The 19,099-nt window shown below is 42.4% G+C and overlaps 1 protein-coding gene across 1 annotated transcript; it reads left to right on the top strand.

Annotated features, from left to right (window-relative positions):
- Positions 1 to 756: 756 nt before the first annotated feature.
- On the top strand, positions 757 to 18,858 carry LOC311125539 (innate immunity activator protein-like). Its single transcript, XM_084199575.1, has 10 exons — positions 757 to 855; positions 7,552 to 7,661; positions 9,078 to 9,211; positions 11,568 to 11,690; positions 11,974 to 12,205; positions 12,327 to 12,380; positions 12,493 to 12,775; positions 13,865 to 14,026; positions 15,814 to 16,540; positions 18,331 to 18,858. The coding sequence occupies exons 2-10, from the start codon at positions 7,607 to 7,609 to the stop codon at positions 18,421 to 18,423; spliced, it is 1,863 nt and encodes a 620-aa protein (XP_084055701.1). The 5' UTR covers positions 757 to 855; positions 7,552 to 7,606; the 3' UTR covers positions 18,424 to 18,858.
- The last annotated feature ends 241 nt before the right edge of the window (positions 18,859 to 19,099 follow it).

Genomic DNA, 19,099 nt, shown 5'->3' with positions numbered 1-19,099 from the left:
ATCCTGCTTGCTCTGGACTCCAGAGAAGTGACTTGATATTGACTACTAACATTAATGACTTTTAGCTCAAAATGCATGTGTAAAACGCAGTTTATTTCTGTATCTTGCGTTTTGAAAATGCATCACCGTTAATGGCTGTAATGACAGGCTACATTTGCGTGCGCAGCGGTCATGGGTCAACAAATTGGAAAACCACTGAGCTAGCGAACAGATTGGTGATTTGCTCTACAGCTATAGGATCCGGTGCAGCGCAAACGTCAAATTGTAGGGAGAGAGGATTGCCATAAATGAATATGCAGCTCCACAAATTGTTTGGTGATCAAGAATCTGAACCGTTTACTTTGCAAGCTCACCAGCAATAGGGAATCAAGCAACAATTACTAGCATAGGCCTACTGGTCTTTTGGTATGTCAAAATTGCTTGAAATTGATAATTTACTTATGAATCTTAAATTTGGAATTTGTTAAAATTAATTACATAAAATGTGTTGTAGACAAAATAATGACAAGGGCTGCCTGGTAGCCTCAATAAATAGACAAAGATTTTTAGGTGAACAAGTCATTGCCTATATAAATGTTTTGTTTTACTTGATATTTGACTTGAAAAACTTGTGACTTGACTCGAGTCTCGGCCAGTTCTACTTGGGACTGGACTTGGACCTTGTGACTCTAATAATAGTGACTTGGTCCCACCTCTGCGGACCACTCCCCTTTTGCGTGTGAGTCGTCCTTCATCTACCTTACTTCAAATCTAGGCAGTTCGCCTTTCAATCACTTCCATTCAAGTGGGGAATACGAGAATAGTATTAGTAAGGCAGTTTTCAGGAGTCGACTTTTGAACCAGGTTATTGAAAATGTAAGTGCAATCCCTTTTAATGTGCATTAACTTTACGCAAAATGATTTCCGAGGTGTTCAGTTGAAATGACGATTTAGTTTAACTGTTTATATAGTCGAAATACTTTCCTTTTTTTTAAATCATGAAACGTAACCTATGTTGATTGTCATTCATTCTGCTGGAATACCCTGTCCGCTATCCTTTACTAGAAGAACCTCGTTTGTATTGAAAAATAAAAAGTTTGGCGCGTAATGTCCTTTAATTAAACAAATTTGACCATCTTCGTTTTAGATGACTCCGTAACCATGGCTATTGGAAGTGTGTGGGAGATCTTGTAGACGTGTTAGATTAAACAGTTCTTGAAAGTGACGGGGGACTTTTGTCTCAATTGTTATACGGTCTTTATGCTTCATGCAAGCTACCTGGGGAGATGATGGACACTTGATTTGCGCGGAATCAATCGTTTCCTGCTTAACGTCTAATTAAAATGTAGTTGAAATGTTTAGGCTTTGTCTTTTGTCTGTCTTTGTCTTGTTGTATATCATTTGGATTTATAGATATTATGGAGGTTCTAGTATTTTACTCATGAATAGCCCATTCAGTCTCGGGTAATAAATTATACCTCTGTTCCCACGCGTCATGAGTTTTATTATAACAAAGTTTATTCCGTGTTGTATATTAAGAATTACCTAATTATAATTATCGTGCCAGCTTTTCCACAAAACAACCTGCCTTGCATACTATAGATATGAGATTGAATTCCATTATAATTATCCTTATCCCACATGCCTCATGCGCTAAAGGTGCATTGCATTTGGAGTCAAGCAGTTTCGGAACAATAAACGCATTGTTGTCAATAAGCCTTTGGCACACAGTTGCATCAGCCAATTAAAGCCCTGCTTTTTTTTCTCTCAGTCAATCATTGCCTGAACTGAGATTGCAGTCAGTCAACTCTAATGACGTGGAAGTTTCACAAACAGCTCAACAATCACAGGAAGCTCCCTAGACTATGTTAGCAAGATGTATGTGTCATACTAGTCAATACGTTCAAACAACTGGCAACTCGGAAATCAACGACTTCAGTGCGTTCAAACAACTGGGGAATTCCAACTCGGGAACTCGGGCCTCTTTCTAGAACTCCGACCTGAAGATGACTGACCTCATGATTTTACCTCGTATTTTTCACAAGTTCCCAGTTGTTTTGAAAGCGGCATTCGAACTCAGAAAAAAACAAAGTAAAATCATGAAGTCAGTGATCTTAATGTCGGAATGTCTGCACTCTAGAGAGAGGCTGGAGTTCTCGACTTAGAATTCCAAGTTGGATGATCATGCAAAACGATTTTTTCCAGTTAGAGCTCGTTTTTTTTTCGGAATTCCCAGTTGTCTTGAACACTCAGAAGTCGAAGAGTTTCGAGTTCCCTGTTCTGAACACTGCAACAGTGTATGGATCAAGGTGATGTCACCAAGATCATGTCATACCTTAGTAATTCCACCAACTGGCCTCTATCTGAAGGAGCCAATTTGTCTGACTTGGCTTCAAGGACATGGTCAACCAAGTTAACATTTGGTTGGAGAAACTCACAGTGGACAGACTGAATCTTGTCTAAATGGCCACATCTACTCCTAACTCTCTACCGGTACAGCCAGAAGAGGACTGGCCACCCCTCGGAGCCTGGTTCCTCTCAAGGTTTCTTCCTAGGTTCCTGCCTTCTAGGGAGTTTTTCCTAGACACTGCTTCTGCCTCTAAATTGCTTGCTCTTTGGGGTTTTAGGCTGGCTCTGTAAAGTTGATTAATTTAAATGACTGAATTTAGAGCTATTTCTATTGACACTCTAAAGTGTATCACTTTGATCAACCTTTTTCAGTACATAGATTACTGGTAAGACAATACCAGAGAATGTTAAAAGTTCATCTTTATTTGTAGTGCAATTAATAACTTCCTTTATATTTGCCACTGCAAGTTGAATAGTTTGGGATATTCGGTCACTGAACAACAATCAAGCCTAATTTCCTTGCATACAGTGCATTCGGTAAGTATTCAGAACCCTTGACTTTTTCCACATTTTGTTACGTTAGCCTTGTACTACAATGGATTCAATTGGTTTTTTTTCCTCAATCTACACACAATACCCCATAATGACAAAGCAAAAATAGGTTTCTAGAAATGTTTGCAAATTTATAAAAACGGAAATATCACATTTACGTAAGTATTCAGACCCTTTACTCAATACTATCTTGAAGCACCTTTGGCAGCGATTACAGCCTCACGTCTTCTTGGGTATGACGCTACAAGCTTGGCACACCTGTATTTATGGCGTTTCTCCCAATCTTCTCTGCAGATCCTCTCAAGCTCTGTCAGGTTGGATGGGGAGCGTCGCTTCACAGCTATTTATAGATCTCTCCGGAGATGTTCAATTCAAGTCCGGGCTCTGGCTGGGCCACTCAAGGACATTCAGAGACTTGTCCCGAAGCCACTCCTGCGTTGTCTTGGCTGTGTGCTTAGGATCGTTGTCCTGTTGGAAGGTGAACCTTCGACCCAATCTGAGGTCCTGAGTGCTCTGTAGCAGGTTTTCATCAAGGGTCTCTCTGTACTTTGCACTGTTCATCTTTCCCTTGATCCTGACTAGTCTCCCAGTCCCTGCCACTGATAAACATCCCCACCGCATGATGCTGCCACCACCATGCTTCACCGTAGAGATGGTGCCAGGTTTCCTCCAGGCGTTACGCTTGGCATTCAGGCCAAAGAGTTCAATCTTGGTTTCATCAGACCAGAGAATCTTGTTTCTCATGGTCCGAGTGTCCTTTAGGTGCCTTTTGGCAAACTCCAAGTGGGCTGTCATATGCCTTTTACTGAGGAGTGGCTTCCGTCTGGCCGCTCTACCATAAAGGCCTGATTGGTGGTGTGCTGCAGAGATGGCTGTGCTTCTGGAAGGTTCTCCCATCTCCACAAAGGAACTGGAGCTCTATCATAGTGACCATCGGGTTCCTGGTCACCTCCCTGACCAAGGCCCTTCTCCCCCGATTGCTCAGTTTGATGGTTCCAAACATCTTCCATTTAAGAATGAGGGAGGCCACTGTGTTCTTGGGGACCTTCAATGCTGCAGAATTGTTTTGGTACCCTTCCCCAGATCTGTGCCTCGACACAATCCTGTCTCGGCGCTCTACGGACAATTCCTTCGACGGCTTTGTTTTTGCTCTGACATGCACTGTCAACTGTGGGACCTTATATAGACAGGTGTGTGCCTTTCCAAATCATGTCCAATCAATTGAATTTATCACAGGTGGACACCAATCAAGTTGTAGAATCATCTCAATGATGATCAATGGAAACAGGATGCACCTGAGCTCAATTTTGAGTCTCATAGCAAAGGGTCTGAATACTTATGTAAATAAGGTATTTTTAAAAATACATTTGCTAAAATTTCTACAAACCTGTTTTCGCTTTGTCATTATGGGGTATTGTGTGTAGATTGATTGAGGACATTTTTGTTTGTTTAATCCATTTTAGAATAAGGCTGTAACTTAACAAAATGTGGAAAAAGTTAAGGGGTCTGAATACTTTCCGAATGTACTGTTATTAAAAAAAAAAGTAACTTTTTATTATAATGATTTTTCTGTGAGGGGTTCAGATCAGACGGGCAATAATATTCAAGAAGTACATAGATAAAGAATAGAAAAACGGTAGAAAATAAAAACATGGATACAAGACAACACCAAAAAAACAAACAATAAATAAGTTGATTGTCCTGTCTGTCCCATCGCCCCTCTCCCTCCCCCTTCAAGTAGGTGCGACCTATTCCCCCTCTCTCTCCACTCCTCTCCCCATCTCCCTCCCCCCAACGGGCTCATGTTGTGGACATACAGTGCCTTCATTTACATTTATCCAGAGCGACTTAGTTAGTGAGTGCATACATTTTCATACTGGCCCCCCGTGCTCTACCAACTGAGCTACAGGGGCCTTCAGAAAGTATTCAGACCCCTTGACCTATTCCACATTTTGTTGTTACAGCCTGAATAAAAAAAAAAATAATTCTCACCCAATCTACACACAATACCCCATAATGACAAAGTGAAAACATGTTTTTAGACATTTTTGCAAATGTATTGATAATGAAATATATAATTTACATAAGTATTCACACCCCTGAGTCAATACATGTTAGAACCACCTTTCGCAGCGAATACAGCTGAGTCTTTCTGGGTTAGTCTAAGCTTTTCACACCTGGATTGTAGAATATTTGCACAATATTATTTCTAAAATTCTTCAAGCTCTGTCAAGTTGGTTGTTGATCATTGCTAGACAGCCATTTTCAAATTTTGACAGATTTTCAAGCCGATTTAAGTCAAAACTGTAACTAGGCCACTCAGAAACATTAAATGTTGTCTTGGTAAGCAACTTAAGTTTGTATTTGGTCATGTGTTTTAGGTTATTGTCCTGCTTGAAGGTGAATTTGTCTCCCAGTGTCTGTTGGAAAGCAGACTGAACCAGGTTTTCCTCTAGGATTTTGCCTGTGCTTAGCTCTATTCCGTTTATTTTTATCCTAAAAAAACTCCCTAGTCCCTGCTGATGACAAGCATACCCATAACATAATGCAGCCACCACCATGCTTGAAAATATGAAGAGTGGTACTTAGTGACGTTGTGTGGGATTTGCCCCAAGCATAACACTTTGTATTCAGGACATCATAAAGTAATTTCTTTTGCCAATTTTTTTGCAGTTTTACTTTAGTGCCTTATTGCAAACAGGATGCATGTTTTGTCATGTTTTTATTCTGTACAAGCTTCCTCCTTTTCCCTCTCATTTAGGTTAGTATTGTGGAGTAACTACAATGTTGCTTGACTGCGGGACCGTACAGATAATTGTATGACTGGGGTACAGAAATAAGGCAGTCATTCAAAAATCATGTTAAACACTATTATTGTACACAGTGAGTCCATGTAACTTATTAAGCACATTTTTACTCCTGAACTTCTTTAGGTTTGCCATAACAAAGGGGTTGAATACTTATTGACTCAAGACCCCTGTAGTCCCTGTAGCTCAGTTGGTAGAGCATGTCGCTTGCAACGCCAGGGTTGTGAAAATGTATGCACTCACGAACTGTAAGTCGCTCTGGAGAAGAGCGTCTGCTAAATTACTAAAATGTAAAAAAAGACATTTAAGCTTTTAATCTTTAATTAATTTGTAAAAATGTCTAAAAACATCATTCCACTTTGACATTATGGGGTATTGTGTGTAGGCCAGTGACACAATCTCAATTTAATCAATTATAAATTCAGGCTGTAACACAACAGAATGTGGAAAACGTCAAGGGGTGTGAATACTTTCTGAAGGCACTGTATCAATGCTTTAAACAAAACATAATGGATAACTCGTCTTATGTTTGTACAGTTGTTTGGAGGAACAAGGGACATGAATAAAGTCAGCCTGCATACATCGATATTCGATACAAATATTCAAAATACAGTTGATGAATTTAAACATGATTACATTAACTCATAATAAGCTTTTGACCTTTTTCGACTGCTCTATTAAGTATCTAATGTCCTTTCCTTGGTGTTGTTCACACAAGCTATGGAGAGCTCTAGTGAAAGGACGTCAAGGAAGTTTTGTAGCCATTGAGTTATGCTGAGCTTATGTGGAGGCTTACATCTGGTCACCAACATTCTTTTTGCCGCAGTCAGTCCGGACAACAATACTCGTTTCTGGGGTACTGTGAGACTTAGTGAAGAGTCATCGTTCAACAATAAAAAATCTAAACCAATAAATACTGGGGAGACAGGGAATAGCAACACCTACTATGCTTGACACAGGCCTGGCAACCTGTGACCAAAAGGTCTTCACACTGCGGAAGTACCACATCATGTGCATGTAGGTTCCAATATTTATTTGACAACACAACAGACAATTTGGAGTAGGAGAAAGATCAAATAGAATCTGTGAATTAAAATCTATGAATTATTTTGTATTGTATTACTTGATGATTAATATTTCTGGAGGACATTGGGATATTATTTCAGACTCTTTTTCAGTCTGTATTTTGTTGGTAGTCTATTATTCTTTATAGGCCTAATTGTTGTTGGACTGGCCTCTCCTCTGATGTGTTCAGGCATTCCTCAACCTCCCCCTAAAGTAGCCAGCCCATTAGCTGCAGGCTAAACATTCACCTGATGAAGAACAGTGTGGGTTTGTGTCCCAAATGGCACCCTACTCCCTATATAGTGCACTACTAGAGCCCTGGTCAAAAGTAGTGCACTATATAGGGTACCATTCAGGACTCAACCTGTGTTAGATGGTCACAGTGTGAATCCACTCTGGTTTGAACCCTGGTGAGGCTGTGCTGACAGGACGTAGCTGGAGGGAATGGCTCAAAGTAATGGGAAAGAGTGGCCCTTTTTTAAGCACCATTGTTTCCTGAGCAAAGTCTCTGGGAATTTGGTTTGACCCCTGTGACTTTCATGGTTGAAGGGTTAAGTGGTGTGTTAGAAGTGTAATCTCTCAATGGTGGATGGAGACCATTATCTATGTCTAAAATTAGATATTTTAATTGTGCTGAAAAGCAACAATTGAGTACTATTAAATGGGATCACTCTCTGTAGTGTAGGCCATATATAAGTGTTGTATTTGCCTGCTGACTTCAAAATGAATTTCCACGCAAATGGACAATAAAGTATATTGTATCGTTGAAGAAAATTAACATAAATGTGTATTTTTGCAGGGCATCGTGAAAGTGGACGTTCCCCCTACCTATGAACACCACCTGACCCATATACATGGAGGGCAAAGAAGAGATCAGTGACACAGACAGTGGTATCATTCTCCACTCTGGTAAGCACCAAGCCACCAAATACCTTTCAACTTGCATGACACTAACAGTTATTCACTATAACGGGATGCCTGTAGTGAGACATTAGTCAACATTCTTTCAAATTTGATATGCATGGGTTTTGGCCTAGAAACCTATTTGTGTTCTACTTATAACTAAGTAGTAAGCAAGCAAACCACACTATTCAAAAGTGGTTTATAGTCCTGTTATTTATTATTTTGTGCTCCATTTTCAAAGAAGATGCAGTGGCCACTACCAATGGTTTCTATAAACCAGTAGCTGAGCTATTGCTGGTCACTTTCTTCACCACATATGTCATTTAGTCACACGCTGTCTGCTTCCCACAATGGGAGATAATTGATCCAGACAGAATACGTTTTTTTTGTCATTGGCATGTTTTCTACTGTTTATTTTCTCCTGCATGGTTGCCATTCCGGTGGCAGTCACGCCTCTGGTGGCTTTCTCTGCTGTCTGTCAGTACCTGCAGGGATTGAGTTGATAATCTCTGAAAGCATGTGACACACAATGCAGCTGGCCTTGAGTCATTAGTAGCCCTGTGAATGAACTCAGGGTTGTATCCCAAATGGCATTCTACTCCCTATATAGTTCACTACTTTTGTGCTACCCGTAGGGGCACCCTTAGGGCTCTGGTCAAAGTAGTGCACTATGTAGGGAGTAGGCTGCCATTTGGGATGCAACCAGTTGTCGGTAGTCACAGCAGTGCTGGAGAGCCACCAAACTATTCCAGTAGTAGAGCAACAACATATTGTTTATCGCCTTGGTTTCACTCCCAGGTTGATCCTATCACACTTTCATGACAGTTTCAGTATCAGTTAATAAAACAGGGCAATTTCACGGTAGCAGAGTGACACACTCAGATTTTTCACTTTAAAATGTATGTCAAACAAAAACCAATGATTGCAAAATTAAACAAACCATAAAATTCGATGCACAAAGAATACATTTAACAGTTTCCACACAACATTTTAGAAATGTTTTAAAAACCAGTCATTCTGCATAGAGTTGTATAGTTTAACTTTCCAATCATTGGTTTTTGTTTGACATACATTTTAAAATGAAAAATCTGAGTCTGTGTCACTCTGTTACCGTGGAATTGCCCAACAGTAAACAGTACAAGTACAGACACTCATTATCTCTCAAAAGAACCTTGTCTTGTCTAGGTGTCATCTTGGCTCATTATCTTCATTGTTGCTGCTCATGAGTGGGCAGAAACAAGTCAGGATTGGAGCAACCTTTCCTCGATTTGGACACCGTTTATTATCTCCAACCAGTTGGGTTATCTATATGAAATTGATAAGCAAGCATTACCAATTGTAAACTTGTGTCCAGCTATCTATAGCCTTGCTGTTTTCAACCCTGAGACCTCACAGTAGCCTCTTTGTCACTGTGTGTCCAAGGCCCTGATAGTCCTTGCAAGATTATGAAGGACGTGATCACTCATACCCGGGCCGTCAAACTCAAGCACCAGTCACTGGAGGACCGGCTAGAGCTCTGCCTACTGGAGCTGAAGAAACTCTGCATCCGAGAGGCTGTGAGTACCCCTGGATATAGTGTACACACACACACGCGCTCTCCACTCCACTCTATCAGGGTTCAGGTCGTTTTCACCATATCAGTGGGAATTTCCCCATAAGTGATACCATGACTGTGATGTCAACAGTTACACATTATTTAGACGGGGGGTGTTTGTTTCATAGTAGAATAGATGGAGGAGTGATGTTAATCAAGACCTAACAAAGGCAGTGTGGCCGATACGTAAGCTTAATAAACTAAAGTGATACTAGCAAGAGCAGTGTGCATGTTTTTCTGTTCTTTCGAGATGTTCATCAATAATTGCCTGGCAATCAAACTACTTAGCCGATAAAGGCTGCCCACAGTCTGAGCTGAAAAGCTTATTTGTTTTGGTGCTCCTGACCAATGAGAACACAACTGTCCCCTTCCCTTTCAGTCAGGCTGATTTGTTGGGCTTTTAAGTGAGACAAGTTAGGGCAATTGGGAGGCAGCCAATGGACATTAAGTGTCCCTATTATACCACACTAGATTATCTCTCCCATATCTGTCTCTCAGAAATGAATTCAGCCCTAAGAATGTCACTGTGCCATCCGTCATCGTTACGAGCTATGGGAGAGCCAGTCCCCTGTAACAAGCTGCTGTTGAGGGAAACATTGAGTGTGCGTATGAAATGACACCCTATTCTCTATAAAGTGCACTACTTTTGCGATAGGTCTCTGGTCAAAGGTAGTGCACTATGTAGGTAATAGGGTGGCATTTGAGACGCAGCCCAGGTCTGATCATTCTTTTCTGTTGACAATTGGGCTTGGCTCGCCCGTCGGGACTTGTCCTGTCGAGGTATGCTGCCTGGAAGGAGGCTCTGATAACTCCTCTTCCTGCTCTCAGGAACAATACAGCGACTGAGATCATGACCAACACTAGTGTTTGTGTCGGAGGGGGATATACCTTTTTATGTAGATTAACTCAAAACAAACACAGGGTGTGTTATGTCTGTTCCCAAATGAAATCAGTAATATGCACTCTCACGCTCAGGTTGAGTGTAGATTTAGCTAGAGGGCAGGCCAGTTTGGTTGCATTCACTGGACAGGTGAGGCCCTGAGAATGTGTTGTGAAAGAGTAGGATTCTATGGAAAGGCAGCATTGCCTAACTGACACTTGAGAATGATCTCAAGTGTCAGTTGGGAAGCAGAAATGTTTATACAATATTTCAAAATGAACTCAATGAGGGTTCACAAACCTGGTTGATTTGAAGGGAATGGGGACATATTACCTCTGAAGTAGCAGTGGTCCCCTCATAATGTTCTTACCTCCAACTAAATGGGCTCCAAAAGTATTGGGATAGTGACCATTTTTGTTGTTGTTTTGGCTCTGTACTCCAGCACTTTGGATTTGAAATGGTACAGGGACTATGCGGTTAAATTGCAGACTGTCGGCTTTAATTTGAGGGAATTTTCATCCATATCTGGTGACCCGTTTAGAAATTACAGCAATGATTACATCAAGCTTGTTTGATTTTGGTTGTGTTTCAGATAACTTTCTGCCCAATAGAAATGAATGGTAAATAATGTGTTGTCATTTTGGAGTCACTTTTATTGTAAATAAGAATAGAATATGTTTCTAAACACTTCTACATTAATGTGGATGCTACCATGACTATGGATAGTCCTGAATGAATCGTGAAATAATAATGATGAGTGAGAAAGTTGGAGGCACAAATATCATACCCCCAAGACATTTTTGGGGGTATGATATTTGTGCGTCTAACTTTCTCACTCATCATTATTCACGATTCATTCAGGACTATCCGTAATCATGGTATTATCCACATGAATGTAGAAGTGTTTAGAAACATATTCTTATTTACAATAAAAGTGACGGCAAAATGACACATTATTTACCATTCATTTCTATTCGGCACAAAATGATCTGAAACACAACCAAAACAAACAGCAAATGCATCCAACAAGTTTGTAGAGTCACAAGCTTGATGTAATTATTGCGTGCTAGGAATATGGGACCAAATACTAAACTTTTGACTACTTTAATAAACATATAAGTGAATTTGTCCCAATACTTCTGGTCCACTAAAAGGGGGGGAATAGGTACAAAAAGTGCTGTAGTTTCTAAACAGTTTACCCGATATGGATAACAATACCCTCAAATTAAAGCTGACAGTCTGCACTTTAACCTCCATTGGATTTGAAATGATACAATGCCGAAGAGTCCAGAGCCAAAACAGCAAAACATGTCACTGTCACAATATTTTTGGAGTTCACTATATATTAACATACAGTACGTGATTTGTGTTTCATTAAAATCTGATTCAACACATTTTAACCAACTTAAATCTGGTGTCTTCTTTCCATGTCATATAGGAGCTAACTGGTCGGCTGTCTGCAGACTACCCTTTGCTGCCTGGGGAGCAGCCGCCTCAAATTCGCCAACGCATCGGAGCAGCCTTCAAACTAGACGAGCAGAGCATCCCACAGGGAACAGAGGTAAAGAGTCTGACAAGGGTTGGACATGGACACTATTGTCATTTACACTGACTCTTCCTTTAACAGTGGTTGTAAAAGTCCCACACACAGGTGTACTTAATACTGAAGGCCACTCCCATAGTTCCCCTTAGGGAAATGTTTTGTTTCTTAATTCAATCCATCGCCCTACCTTCCTTGGCACCAGCCATCATTAGTCAGGCTTCTGTCATCGTAAGAGCCAGGAAGAGAGATTTGATGTTCAGCCACTACTTTCTGCCCAACGTCCTTTTGTCACTTCCTGTAGGACTCAGAGCTAAACTCTGTGGAAGCTGAGCTATCCCTTCAGCTGCAGATATACAAAGCGGCCCGAAGACTGTGCCATGAGGAACACCTCAGCAAGGCGGTGAAGAGAAGCCGGTTACAGCAGTGCAAGCGTGAGGAGAAGAAAGTCAAACAACTGCAGGAAACAGCATTTCAGCTGCGCCTACAGCACGGGCGGTCTTCACCACGGCCAGGCTGCATCAGCACACGGAGAGGTGAGCGACGCCCTACTGTCCAACTAATAAAACAACATTGACATCTCTGATCTGAGAGAAATGTAATTCCAGTGCCATTCCCATGGATTAATACAGTTGTTTGCTTTGCTTTTGTTTCCAGATCAGGGCACTTCTGATGATAGCGCTCTGTCGGATTCGGCACTGCTCGATGAAGGTTAGAGCGTTACTATGTGCAAAAATGACTCTTGTAAAATTATATAGATAAACATGCTCTGACAATAGCACCAGAGTACTCTCTTAACGTCATTATTTCTATTCTTCTCCAGAAGAGGTGATCAGTCAGTCATCTGAACCATCCGTGGAGCCCCCTCACCCAGGAGGACCAGTAGACCCTCCCCAGCCACCCCCAGGCCCCTCACACCCCCCTGGGCCTAGCCCCCACCAGCCACCCCCTACTACTCCAACCCTGGAGGAGCTACAGTCCAGCTTCAACACCAGCCTGGAATTGGAGCCCCCTCCCATTGAGCACTCCCCTTGGACCGAGTCCAGTCTGGACCAGCCTTACCAGAAGACCAAGAAGAAGTCACACTCATGTAGCAGCAAGTCAAGGTAAAGGCCAAGGGAGAACCCAGCGTGCCTCCTGTAATTTTATATGAACGCTACCCTTGAATTTATTGTACAGGAAATCCCAAGAATAGCTATAATGGAAGCCTCACGGGTTGGTGAAACCTCTCTTATACGCAAGCCATTATGTAGCCTAATATAAGATTGCCTTGACTTTTTGAATTCATGCATTTGTAGTGCTCTAAAATAAGCTTCATAGTTGAACCCAAATACACAGTTTACCAAACATTAGAAACACCTTCCTAATATTGAGTTGCACCAACCCCCCCACCCAATTCGTTGGGGCATGGACTCGTGTCGAAAGCGTTCCACAGGGATGCTGGCCCATGTTGACTTCAATGCTTCCCACAGTTGTCAAGTTGGCAGGATGTCATTTGGATGTTGGACCATTCTTCGTACACATGGGAAACTGTTGCGTGTGAAAAACACAGCAGCGTTGCAGTTCTTGACAAACCGGTGCGCCTGGCAGCTACTACTGTACCCCATTCAAAGGCACTTAAATCGTTTGTCTTGCCCATTCACCCTCTGAATGGCACACATACACAATCCATGTCTCAATTGTCTCAAGGCTTAACAATCCCTCTTTAACCTGTCTCCTCCCCTTCTTCTACACTGGTTGAAGTGGATTTAACAAGTGACATCAATAAGGGATCGATCATAGCTTTCAACTGGATTCACCTGGTCAGTCTGTCATGGAAAGAGCAGGTGTTCTTAATGTTTTGTATACTCAGTGTATACAAAATATGCTTTGGCAGCATTTATCTGCAACTTAAACTCCATTTGATATTTGAAAAAAGTGTTCCTTTTGAAGTGGTTTTGCTAAAGTTGGCATTAAGGCGTACTTTGGTATTTCGGGGAGGATATTACTTGGGAACATTTTGATTCAAGTCACAACTTGTCTTTGAGTGGCAGCGCAAATAGACTGAGACAAGGGCACATGGAACAGGTTTAAGCATGGAAAGCACATGCACTCATTTGGCCCCCTCATGGCTTGTTTTTCATCTGAATGAAAACATCTTCAGGGTTTAGTCATTAACCCTCTTATCTCTCCTTCCTGTCCATGTTACCTTTCAGCAGTAGTCCAGCCGTGACCCCTGTGTTGCCTCCAGTGGAAGCCTGTTATGAAGACACTGCTCTGCCCCTGCAGTTCTCCTCCCATCTCAGACTGTGCCACACCCAGTCAAACAGCGCCCCCTCCACCCCGGAGATGCACCTTCGCCGCCAGCTCTCTCTCAGGTCAGCACATTTAAATGTTTTATATTTAGATTTTGGTCTTTTAGCAGATGCTCTTACAGTGAGGGAAAAAAGTATTTGATCCCCTGCTGATTTTGTACGTTTGCCCACTGACAAAGAAATGATCAGTCTATAATTTTAATGGTAGGTTTATTTGAACAGTGAGAGACAGAATAACAACAAAAAAATCCAGAAAAACACATGTCAAAAATGTTATAAATTGATTTGCATTTTAATGAGGGAAATAAGTATTTGACCCCCTCTCAATCAGAAAGATTTCTGGCTCCCAGGTGTATTTTATACAGGTAACGAGCTGAGATTAGGAGCACACTCTTAAAGGGAGTGCTCCTAATCGCAGTTTGTTACCTGTATAAAAGACACCTGTCCACAGAAGCAATCAATCAATCAGATTCCAAACTCTCCACCATGGCCAAGACCAAAGAGCTCTCCAAGGATGTCAGGGACAAGATTGTAGACTTACACAAGGCTGGAATGGGCTACAAGACCATCGCCAAGCAGCTTGGTGAGAAGGTGACAGCAGTTGGTGCGATTATTCGCAAATGGAAGAAACACAATCTCCCTCAGCCTGGGGCTCCATGCAAGATCTCACCTCGTGGAGTTGCAATGATCATGAGAACGGTGAGGAATCAGCCCAGAACTACACGGGAGGATCTTGTCAATGATCTCAAGGCAGCTGGGACCATAGTCACCAAGAAAACAATTGGTAACACACTACGCCGTGAAGGACTGAAATCCTGCAGCGCCCGCAAGGTCCCCCTGCTCAAGAAAGCACATATACAGGCCCGTCTGAAGTTTGCCAATGAACATCTGAACGATTCAGAGGAGAACTGGGTGAAAGTGTTGTGGTCAGATGAGACCAAAATCGAGCTCTTTGGCCTCAACTCGCCGTGTTTGGAGGAGGAGGAATGCTGCCTATGACCCCAAGAACACCATCCCCACCGTCAAACATGGAGGTGGAAACATTATGCTTTGGGGGTGTTTTTCTGCTAAGGGGTCAGGACAACTTCACCGCATCAAAGGGACGATGGACGGGGCCATGTACCGTCAAATCTTGGGTGAGCCAGGGCATTGAAAATGGGTCGTGGATTGGTATTCCAGCATGACAATGACCCAAAACACATGGCCAAGGCAACAAAGGAGTGGCTCAAGAAGAAGCGCATTAAGGTCCTGGAGTGGCCTAGCCAGTCTCCAGACCTTAATCCCATAGAAAATCTGTGGAGGGAGCTGAAGGTTTAAGTTGCCAAACGTCAGCCTCAAATCCTTAATGACTTGGAGAAGATCTGCAAAGAGGAGTGGAACAAAATCCCTCCTGAGATGTGTGCAAACCTGGTGGCCAACTACAAGAAACGTCTGACCTCTGTGATTGCCAACAAGGGTTTTGCCACCAAGTACTAAGTCATGTTTTGCAGAGGGGTCAAATACTTATTTCTCTCATAAATTGATTTGCATTTTAATAAAAATGTTGACGTGTTTTTCTGGATTTTGTTGTTATTCTGTCTCTCACTGTTCAAATAAACCTACCATTAAAATTATAGACTGATCATGTCTTTGTCAGTGGGCAAACGTACAAAATCAGCAGGGGATCAAATACTTTTTTTCCCTCACTGTATAGAGCAACTTAGTCAGTGCATTCAACCATTTGTATATTTTATCCACACTGTCCCCACACTGCTTACATTTTGAAACTGTCTCACTTGATCTTTCAAATGATTGTTTCATTTTGTACAGTTTTGGCCTAATTTGTAATGCTTCTATGTGATATTTTACAGGCTTCCCAACAGTGAGCCTCCGTTGAACCTGGATAAGGACCGGGGTCGTACCCGTGTTCCCAGGAGGCTACTGACGGATTACGTTGTAACTTCTCCAGGCGAGTCCCCCGTCCAGAGGGGAGGATACAGAAACCCCATTTACAACTCCAACTCTGAGACTGAGGACAGTAACTCTGAACACTCTGCCCTATCCTACACTAGCTCCCCGTGTCATGAGATGCCCTGTGACCTGCCAAGGCAGTGTCAGCCTACCTATAGGTACCAACATTCCAGCCCCAACAACAATCATGGACCAATGGCCTACCCCCCAGGCCCCGGCTTCTACCAAAACCACCAGCACCAGTCCACCCCCAGCTTCCACAGGGGTTACTATGACCACGGGATCTACCCCTCAGAGATGGACATGGCCAGGCTGTATCACGGCCCTCTGCCCCCCTGTCACTCCAGTCGATATGAGCACTGGTATGAGGAGGCCCCTGTGCACCCCCAGCGGGCTCTCACGCCCCTGCCCCCCCACATCAGACTGTCCCGCGCCCCCTCGCTCAGAGAGTACCCCCACCACCCCTCCAGAGGCTTCCCCCGGCAGGTGGTAAACGAGGAGCTCAAGTCATGGCACCAGCGCAACCAGTTCAGACCTCGCTCCCTGGACAGACAGGTTGCGGACAGGGTGAGGAACGTACCTGGCTGCGACTCACCTCTTTCCCACCACCACAAATACCCTGAACAGGTAAACAGCCACGACAGCACTTCACTCACTACATGATTACAATGTAGTTGCCCAATCTTAAGTTACTGCCTTTGCGGAATTACTGTCAGCACCACCTTATTACTGAATATCACTGGAATATAAAACTGTTCAGTCGGTGTCGGCAGGCTTTTAACAGGAGAAGGGAATTTCTAATTAGTTAAGATGGATCCTTCTGAGGTGCTGTGTCCTGTCTGCAAGTTCCATGGAATCAACAGAACTCTTTAAAATGTTTGTGCCGTATCTTAATAGTCTTTACAAGCTAACTTTGTGTTCTAATTAACTTTGTTTGGCAATCACACCTGACACACAAGTATTACCTCCATGAACTAGTAAGCACACTATGAGGAAAGGAGTCATTGGACAAAATGGAACTGTTCAATGATACTCGTCTCAGCACGTTTTATGACATCCAATGGTTGTTTTGAATTGTTCAGGAGCCACCGTTCACACAATATCGTATTTCTGGTCCCATTGTCCAATTCACGCTCACTGAATTGCATTGAGAGAGAGAGAAACTATGATCCACTTGGTACGTCCCAAATGGCACCTTATTCCCTACATAGTGCACTACTTTTGGCTAGAGCCCTATTGGCCTTTGTAAAATGCAGTGCACTATAGAGGGCCATTTGTGATGCACACACTGTTTTCCAGCCCCACCCCATGGCGTCCTTATTGCTGTTTTGTCAGCCTCACAGATAGCTCGCACACTATGCGTCATAAAACGCTGCGCATGACCCTGAGTATTCTCTCAGGACGCAGCCTATTTAGTTACATACTTTATCAATCTAAAATTAACCTCATGCCTGATAAAGAACTGCCACTTAAATTAACTACAATGATTTGTAATCTTTTGAGTTCAGATACAGTTTAAGAAAATCTATGGAGGCAGGTGGTGAGTCAATGTGATCTTGAGACATTGAAATTGTTATAATATGAGAGGCAGTTGGTATCCTGAGTTCTCTCCAGAGGGCAAGGCATGGGAAAGGTCATACGTAAGTGTAAAACCCAGGTGCCACATTCCTGTATCGTTTTACTGTCTTTACTCTTCAGCGATGATTTATATTGCATGGGGTTGGAAAAGCATGGGCAGCTGTAGTACAGTAGTGGATCTAATATTTCTCAGTAGCTTTTGGGTCGAGTATTTCTCAGTAGTGGTGACCTTTCTTCGTTTGAGGGGAAATTCTGTTCACAGAAAGTAAATCAGGTTTGAGAGACGTTCAGACAGCTGCAGTGTGGGAGAGAACATGCGTGTGGCCCTCCCATAGTCAACATCACCACTGAATCACGCAACGTCACGCTGAGTGACTCACTGTAGGGAAAAACACCACACCCTTGTTGTAGATCAGCTGCTGAAAGCCAAGCATTTTGAGACATCATGGCTGAACTCATCATGTTTTGATTTGGTTTGAATGTTTATGACCTTCTCATTATGGAGCTCTAAATGGTGAAGTTATACCACACAGTGCTATGTACCTTATTTCCTTTAACATCACATTTGTGTCTCCAACTTCCTGGTGTTGTGAGAAGTGAGTAATACAGCAGCTGAGGGCTTGGTCTCTGCTGTCACTCCTTGCCCTGAAGGGTTGCAGGGAACTACAAGCAGAAACAGCATTGTGCTTGTAGGCACTGATCTACTTTGTTGCCTTCTCTCCATACTGTGACCTTCCAATAATGTTATTGCTAGTGATATTTAAAAGTATAACTCTGTTAGTACTGACTTGATAAACCAGACATTGAAATGTTCCCTGTTTTTGTTATCCCGTCTGCAGGCTCCCCAGAGACGGGTCCTCCAGAGGGCAGCGGATGGGACCCCGGTGCAGTGGTTTGTGGGAGACGACTCGGAGCTCGTCAGTCAGGTGTAGGACTAGGGAGAGGGCCCCAAGTGCCACACCCTCTCTGGAACACTCTGACCTCCGGCCCACAAAGCCCTATTTATTCATTAATTTATTACACCAATGAACCTGGTGCTGATATGAGATGAGCGAGAGACTGGGCATAATATCAAAGCAGACCTGAGGCTTTATACCATTGACCTCAAAATGTTACCCGGGCAACAACAAATGATCAACTGAAGGCATGAATTAACAGACCACAATGTTACCATGGTGCCTACCTTTTTACTGTGAAAAAGCTACTGTTTTGAACATTATTTCATGGTTGGTTTGTTAGCTGTTTTTTGTACGGATCTGTTGTGTTTAGTACTATGAAAAATCTTTCTAAAATATGTATTGTTTTTCTAAAAAAAATCTTTCTCTGTAGAAGTTAATAAATAATTAAATAAAGATTTATACTGTTAATCCTGTCAGTGTCATTCTGTTGTAAATTAAACTTTCTTCAGAGTTGGGAATTCAATTCCAACAGGAATGTGGACCTGTCAAATATTTTGTTTAATTGAATCAGTACCAGTATTATTTTGTCATCAGTCGTACATTCAGCGTTGAAGATGCACTATCTTTATCAATGTACTATTTACCTGACAGATATTTGAAGCAAAACACTTGACTGGCAACCGAGTTCAACTGATGCCTTTATTTCTCA

Source organism: Coregonus lavaretus (assembly GCF_964263955.1).
Source record: "Coregonus lavaretus genome assembly, contig: HAP1_SCAFFOLD_1006, whole genome shotgun sequence".
Taxonomy (NCBI): domain Eukaryota; kingdom Metazoa; phylum Chordata; class Actinopteri; order Salmoniformes; family Salmonidae; genus Coregonus; species Coregonus lavaretus.
This window is presented reverse-complemented; position numbering and strand designations above follow the sequence as displayed.